This window comes from Canis lupus, chromosome 6, assembly GCF_011100685.1.
Source record: "Canis lupus familiaris isolate Mischka breed German Shepherd chromosome 6, alternate assembly UU_Cfam_GSD_1.0, whole genome shotgun sequence".
Lineage (NCBI taxonomy): Eukaryota > Metazoa > Chordata > Mammalia > Carnivora > Canidae > Canis > Canis lupus.
The window spans coordinates 16959529-16967792 of NC_049227.1; the positions used below are offsets into that span (position 1 = coordinate 16959529).

At 46.3% G+C, this 8264-nt stretch overlaps 1 protein-coding gene across 1 annotated transcript; it reads left to right on the top strand.

Moving 5' to 3' along the window:
- Positions 1 to 6853: 6853 nt before the first annotated feature.
- On the top strand, positions 6854 to 7551 carry COX6A2 (cytochrome c oxidase subunit 6A2). Its single transcript, XM_038539729.1, has 3 exons — positions 6854 to 7015; positions 7170 to 7306; positions 7424 to 7551. Exons 1-3 carry the CDS (start codon positions 6943 to 6945, stop codon positions 7505 to 7507), a joined length of 294 nt encoding a protein of 97 aa, XP_038395657.1. The 5' UTR covers positions 6854 to 6942; the 3' UTR covers positions 7508 to 7551.
- The last annotated feature ends 713 nt before the right edge of the window (positions 7552 to 8264 follow it).

The window sequence follows — 8264 nt, forward strand, 5'->3', positions numbered from 1 at the left end:
TGCCCCCCAAAACTGAGGGAATTTGGCAGGTGGCACCAGGATACGATGAGTAAGGCACTGACTTATGGTATAAAATGTAAGGAAGCATGATACTTGGAAACCAAGATGAATACTTCCCTTTTTTTTTTTTTTTTAAATCAGGAAACTACAGCCTGTGGAGCCACCTGTTTTTGTAACTAAAGTTTTTTTTTTTGGAACCAGGGCCATGGTCAGGAAGAGCTAAGTGAGGCAAGGCTGTGAAAGTATAAGGATTGAATTTCATCTTCATTTAAAATTTTGGTATTTTCTTCACGGTGGTGGATTTTTTTGTATTCATTTTGATTTTTTTTTGAGATATTGCACTCAAAATGTTATTTATTTTGATTACCAAATTCTTGGGCACCCCCTTAAATCCTGTGCCAGAAGCCAGAACCTCACTCTCCTCACCCTACTCCCAGCTCAGCCACCCAACGCCCCTCTTCTTTTTTAAAAATTTTAATCCTATATATATATATATATTTTTTTTTTATTGGAGTTCAATTTCCCAACATATAGCATAACAACCAGTGCTCATACCACCAAGTGCCCCCTTCATTGCCCATCACCCAGTCACCCCAACCCTCCCGCCCACCTCCCCTTCCACCACCCCTTGTTCATTTCCCAGAGTTAGGGGTCTCCGACTTCTCTATCCTAAACCTTCTCAGGCGCTTTCCAGCCCAGCCGTCACCACTGCTTTCTGTCCCTAGGGGGCGCTGTCGTCCCGGCTCCTGCAGGTCGTCCCCTCTTCATCCCCAGGTGAGGCGCCAGGCCCGGGGACCCGGGGACCCAGGGTGCGCGGTGGGCGCGTGCGCGCGTCGCCGGGCCCCGGGCAGGTGCGCGCAGGTGCGATCCCAGGCGCCGCAGCCCAGCCTCGCGCGGCTAGTGGGGTGCTGAAGCCTCTCGCTGGGGGATGGTCCCCGTACCCCCAACCCCGGGTCTTTGTGGTGTTCTCACTGCCCAGACCGTTCCGCCCGGTTCTTGGGAACGCCAGGGGACGCGTCGGGCAGTTATTTTAGGAAGTGAGAAGCGCGCAGGGCGGGCCGGATCGCAGCGCCCCTGGCCAAAGCTGGGTAAGGATGCCCGGGACCCCCGGCATCCCCGCCTCCATGGTTGGGGCGGTCGCGGGGGCTCCGGCGAGAGGGGCGCGGGGGCAGGGACACTGCTCTCACTGTGGCCGAGGCCCCTTCGGGGCGACTGCATTTCCTGGCAGGCTTCTCCGAGGGCGCTCCCGCCGAGCCGCGGCGTTTTCTCGGGGTCTGGGGTCGGGAGAGTGGGGGTGACCGGCCCCGCTTGGCTGCACCCACAGGTGTCATGCAGGAGACGCGCGGGGCGGGACCTCCCTAGGTAATAGCTACTGGAGGGTGGGAGCCCGAGCCTGCTGCTCTTACCTGGAGCAGAGGGCAGTTCTGGGCATTCGCCTCCGCCGAGCCCCCTGGATAGGTCGCTCCACGAACCTCCGCAAGCACGTGTGTGTCACCGGGGCTGGCAGGGCGGGAACACGAGCATCTCCATTGCCCTTTTTAGCCTTGTGTCCTCCACTCTCTTCCTGGAATCTGCTCACCCCATTAGCTAACTCATTTCCCAACCGCTCACTAACACCTGCGGCACCACAGCCCCTCCTGGCCTTGGAATCCAGAGCTCCTACTACTCCCATGGCCTCCCCTCAGTTCTGCCTTTAACCAGCCCCCCCCCCCCACCTACCCCAAAACACTCACCCAGGCTGTCTGATCTACCTTTCTCTGTAAAGTTCTTACACCGCTGTCGCTAAAAGTCTGTATAGCTCCAGCCTAGAGACGCTCACTTAGCCTTAGCCAGTTTGGTAAAGTTAAATTATATTATCACTTGGCATCCAGTCCACTATTGAGAGCTCCACACATCTAAGTTCAGGGCCTTGACCTTAGTTTATTAATACCCTAGACCCATTACTGAAAAGCAAGGGCTATAGTGAAAGAGAGGTAACCTGTAAAGGTCACTGAGGATAAAATGAGATATCCCTTTAGTTCAGAGGTCCTCAGTTTTGGCTGTATACTCTATGATTACACCTGAGTGCAGCCCGGCACAAGAATTTTTAGAAATTGGATAATTTTAATGTACAGCCAGCATAGAGAGCCACTGCTTCAACCCTGAGGGCAGGTAGGTGGGGCCTGGGGTGGCCAGAAGCACTGGACCAGGCACCTCCAGCTGGGAAAAGCATCAACTCTTTATCCTAGTGTGCTACACAAATTGTTAACATTTTCCATGCGTCCCCTGTGAAAACAGGAAGCACTGCCCTATATTAAGAAACATGCCTGACAGCTTTGTGTAAGGTAATTGGAAATAAGGCAAAGCAAGCCCAAAAGGCCAAATAGGAAACAATGCAGTAATCTCTGGATGAGGTAAAGAAAGCCTGGGCTAGATTAGTGACAGGGAATATAGGAGGAGACAGTTGTGACAGTCACAGAAACAGTGACAGACTATGGTGGTTACCTAGATGGAAGTTTTTGGCAGGCTGTGGCACTTTTAAGTCATAAGGGCTGATTGCACTAACATATATTAGCTGACTCCCAAAAGAGAATCGCCAGAACTATTGTAGTCTTTCTAGAATCCTCGAGACCATGAGTAGGCTGGGGTCATTGTGGCTGGCTCAGTGTCAGGCACTAGCAAATTGAACTGCAACCATTCATAGAGTTAGAAGAGCTCCTGCTTTATGGTGGCTGGAGGCCCTTTCTGGTATCGGGCAGTAGCTGCACTCCTGGGGATGATTCCTCACAAGAGATTTAACAGGGAAAAAATAAGCTCTGTGCATGGCATGAAAATGCTTATTATAGCATTATCTATAAAATGATATATTTAATAATAAAGGAAATGAATAAAACAAAAGGATTTAATTTAAATAGCTAGCATACCAGGGGCACCTGGGTGGCTCAGTCCGTTAAGCCTCTGGCTCTTGATTTCAGCTCAAATCTTGATCTCAGTAACCTGGGATCCAGGCCCAGGTCAGGCCCTGTGCTCAGTGGGGAGTCTGCTTGAGGATTTATCTCCCTCTCTCTCTGCCCCTCCTCTATTCAAGTGCACACACACTCTCAAATAAATACATGTCTAAAAATAAATAGCTAGTGTAAGAATATCATAATGAAGATATGAATAAACCAGAAAACATTCATAAGTGAAAAAAGAATCTTCTTTTTAGAAAGAGAATTAGATTCATCTTTTGCTTGGAGTAACTTCCCCTTGCTCAGTAGCTAAACAGTGATTATATAGAGTATTTAAATATGTAGGCATGTCGGCAAAGCCTGAAGAAACTTGCAAATGTGAACAGATTTTTCTTAGAGAAGGTCAGATTATGGAGAAAAGGGAATTTCTTTCTCAAAATTGTCCCAGTGAAAGGCATGGTAGCATGGAAATTTGGAGAAAGCTCTCAAGCCAGATTATTTGGGTCCTGGTTCTGCCACTTAGTAAATGGATGGCCTTTGGCAAGATTAAGACTTTTCAGTGGCTCGGTTTCTTCATCTATAAGATGGGGTAATAGTCCTTTTGTTAGAGAGTTGTTGGGAGATTTAATCTATATGTGGGAACTTTTTTAAAAAAGATTTATTTATTCATTCATTCATTCATTCATGAGAGACACAGAGAGAGAGAGAGAGAGGTAGAGACACAGGCAAAGGGAGAATCAGGCTCCATACTGGGAGCCCGACATGAGACTCGATCCCGGATCCTGGGATCATGCCCTGAGCCAAAGGCACACTCAACTGCTGAGCCACTCAGGCGTCCGTATGTGGAAACTTTTAGAACAGCACCTGGCATATAGTAAGTATTCTATAAGTGCTAGCTATTTAAAGTTATTTATAATAAAATCTTTAAAGAATTGGCAATCAGACTCCTGTCCACGCTCTACACCTCAGAAAAACCTTAGCATATTTGGACTGACAGCTTTATTGAAGTTACGAATAATAAAATGCACCCATTTTAAGTGTAGTCTGATCTTTCATTAATGTATACACTAATGTAACCATCACAATCAAGATACAGAAAGTTCTATCACCCCTTCCAGTCAGCCTCTCCCTACCCCACTTAGTTCCAGATAACTGTTGGTCTGTTTTCTGCTCCTATAAATTAGTTTTGCCTGTTGTAGAATTTTATATAAATGGGATCACACAGGGACGCCTGGGTGGCTCAGCGATTGAGCGCCTGCCTTCGGCACAGAGCATGATCCTGGAGTCCCGGGATCGAGTCTCGAATCGGCGTCCTTGCGTGAAACTTGCTTCTCTCTCTGCCTGTGTCTCTGCCTCTCTCTCTGTGTGTCTCTCATGAATAAATAAATAAAATCTTTAAAAAAATGGAATCATACAATATGTACTCTTATGTCTGGCTTCTCTGGTCTGACATAATTCGAGATTCATCTATTTTGCTAGAAGAATTCCATTATATGGGTACCCCACAATTTGTTTATTCCTTCATCTGTTGACAGGAATTTGGATTTGGATGGTTTCCATTTTTTACCTTTATAAATAAAGCTGCTGTGCAGATTTGTAATAAAGCCTTTGTGTGGACATGCTTTCATTTTTCTTGGGTAAATACCTCAGAGTAGAATTGCTGGCTCATACAGTAAGTATGCATTTAATTTACTGTTAACAAACTGTCGAACTGTTTCCCAAAGTGGCTGGACCACTCACATTTCACCAGCAATGTAGGAGGGTTCCAATTATTCCACATCCATGGCAACACTTGGTATTGTCAGTCCGTTATTTTAGGCATTCTCATGGGTATGTAAGGATACTCATCACGGTTTTGAATTTGTATTTCCCTGGTGATTGATGGATTGATGGATAGCACATCAATGGGGTTTACTTAACAACTGGTAAGTTTGTTCTCCTCCTTGCCTAAAGCAAAGAAAAACCTAAACCTCTAGAAACTAGAAGCTTTGGAAGCAGCCCAATAAATAAATTGCATGAGAGAGACCTTATGAAACAATGATTGAAGGATACAAAGATTGAAGGAGGTGCTCTACACTGCCTCTACGCAGATCAGCTAGGAAAGCGTAGACTACCTAAATACAAGACTGAGTACTGGGCAGGTGCGCCACATGGGGGCAACAGTAGCAGAGGATAGTAGCATCTCTCAGGGCATTCACCAAGTACCAACAAGAAAAATTCTTCATGGAAACTTCCAAGCTGAGACAGGGATGGGAATCCCCAGGCAATTGTTTGGCAATAACCAGCAAAACTCTGAGTGGAGGGAGGAGAGCCTAGAATGTTTTCAAGTAAAAACATCCTTGGTAAAAAAAAAAAAAAAAAAAAAAAAATCCTTGGTCATTTGCTTTCTCCAAAAGCCATAATCATAAGCTGAGGGGACTGTATGTGGAGGATGATGCCAAGTAACTTGAACTGGAATAAGACCCATCTTCTCAGCAGCAAGTCCAAACTCCCAACTGGGAAAAAGCAATCATAGGAAGAATTCCATTATAGCTCAGTGAGGGCTCAAGAATTTAGAAGCACCAATAACATTTGACTGTTCAATAAAGTTACTTAAAATAAAGCCTCAGAAAGTTAAGTAGAAGCTAGTGTTCAGTTTCAAACAGGAGGAATAGATATGGAGCCCCTTCCTGAAAATGCACCTTTCTCATTTTTCTTTTATTTATTCAGATTAAGTACAAAAATTTATTTTTCTTTTATGTATTAAATTCATATTAGGTACATCAGTCCTGATCAAAGCTGGAGACATCCTGTTGGATTATAGTTCTGCAAAGGCATGTATATAGGGCTAACTAATGTAACATGGTAACTAATGTCAATAAAAACATATTTTTAGAACAACTACTTCATGCCAGGTTCTTGCTAGTGCTGAGAACAGAACAGTAAACCGGGCAGAAATTAACCCTGCCCTATCCTGTAGCTTTCTAGTGACCTGCTTTGATACAGGGCTTATGCAGGCCTGTGTAGGCTTTCTTCTTTTTCCTTTAAGTACTCAGATTTTTTCAGATTGGAATAACATATTTAGCAGTAGACACTTGCCAAGTCTGTGGCTACCCAGTATCTCTGATATCGGTACTCTTCTTGTATTTGGGGATTTTTCCTGCCTCCTTAAGACAGAAGGCCAGGTTTTCTTGAAGCTAGAGCATAGGCTATGACCTAGCTATTGTCAACTGGGACCCACTGGTTCTCTGATTCAGAAGACATCAACTCAAGAATGCAAACTTCATGAAGAATCCACTTTCCAGAGGATGTTAGAGTAGAAGAATCTGGCTTTCCAGAACAACATGGGTGAGGTTTTGGGCATTCAGAGTCCAGCACTGCAAATTGTGGTGCTATCTCACTGGAGCTAGCTCACAGAACAGCTTGTTTCTGGCTGTACAGATTGTTGGCCTCTCTGGCTACACCAGGGACACTGTGAGCTACCTAAGGGTTTCAATTGCTTATCTTTTTAAAACCAGTTAGAGTGAGTTCTGTTCTTTGCAAAGAACGATGACTAATTCATATTCTGAGCTACTGTTTCATGCCAGACATTAAACTGGCATGTCCCTATGTTACTTTACTTAAATTTCATAAACTTCATTTAAGGTACAAATTATTACACATTTTACCAATGAAAAAACTGAGATTCAAAGGGATACTTAATTTATTCTACAAATATTTATTAAAGACCTGTATGCCAGCCACTGGGAATAGAGTATTGAAGGAAATATCCCTGCAACTATAAAAAGAATGACATATTGTTTTTTAAGTGTCCTGTACCAAAATAACAGGTACCAAATGGCAGCTGTCTGGAGAGAAGGAGGACCTCATGCCAGTAAGGCCTCGTTTTAAATATAGAAACCCCCTAAAAATAGCCACCCATGTTACAGACTCAACAGGTGATTGGCCCAAAAAGAGGGGAGGGGAATTTAGGCCTTGGTGAAGGAGAGTGAAAGGACAGCACACTGTTTTCCAGCTTCTCTCACCCACTACAATGGCTCTGCCTCTGAGGTCCTTGAGTCGGGGCTTGGCAAGTTCAGCAAAGGGAGACCACGGAGGGGCAGGAGGTGAGTGGCATACCTGTACCCCTCTCCCGCCTCTGTGGCCTTCCAAAGTCCTGAGGACACCCTCACTGACCAACCCTCCCACTCTGATCTTCAGAGGCCCTGGCTTCCCCACTTCTCTCTCATCTCTGCTTCCCCCTTTCTCCCCCTTCTGCAGCCAGCACCTGGCGCCTCCTGACCTTCGTCCTGGCACTCCCGAGTGTGGCCCTCTGCACCCTCAACTCCTGGCTGCACGCAGGCCACCACGAACGCCCCAAGTTTATCCCCTACCACCACCTCCGTATCCGCACCAAGGTACGCTGGCCTGAGGCCTCTACCTGCAGGATGGGAGCAAGGGTCAGGTAGGCAAAGGGTGCCAGAGGGTCCCCAGGCCTGGACTGCACTGACAATCTGCTCTCCCTCTTTTCACAGCCCTACTCCTGGGGAGATGGCAACCGCACTCTATTCCACAATCCCCGTGTCAACCCTCTGCCCACTGGCTACGAACAGCCCTGAGGTCCAGGCAGATGCTCCCAGGCAATAAAGGTGTGGAAACTGTGTGTCTGCTGGCTCCCTGGGGACCGCAGGTTGGGAATGGGGTTGGGGGGCATCTGAGGAGCTCTCCTGGGCACAGGTGCACAGTACAGCCTGTGCTCCACTTGCTCTTCCCAAGGTCCTGATTTGGGAGGTGCTCCAGGGAGCATCCTTGAGGACTACATAGGAGATTCCCTCCCCACTCCTTTTCTCTCACCTATTAGTAATTAGGGCTCTAGATTGTAAAGGTCTTTCACATAACCCTGAATCCTCACAGTAACTCTGGGAGCAATATAATTTTGGATCCCCTTCTCTAGAGGAGGAATTGAGATTCTCAAAGATTAAATGGCTTAAATGAGGCCCCTCCTTAGAGAGCCCCTGGAAACTCAGAGCTACAGACCCTGAAATACCACTTTTTGCCTGACATGCACTGACAGTATCTGTGAATTCTGGCTTTCTGGAGACAACCTTGATTTCTAATAGAGGGCCTACAGCCCTATGTGTGAGGCTTCATGACCTAATTGTGGATTTAGAATATTTCAGCCATCCTCTATGACCACTCTTAATGGGTCTTCTGTTGATTTGGGATATCAGATGCTCCTTTTTGGAAGCCTGACTCTCCCAGTCTTTGGGGACCTCATTCAATGGGGATATTGGTTCAAACAAGTTCAGGGCATTTCACACCCCTGTTCATTTGCCATTACCAAGGAGCCTAAAGCCTGTGCTGAAACCCATGAGC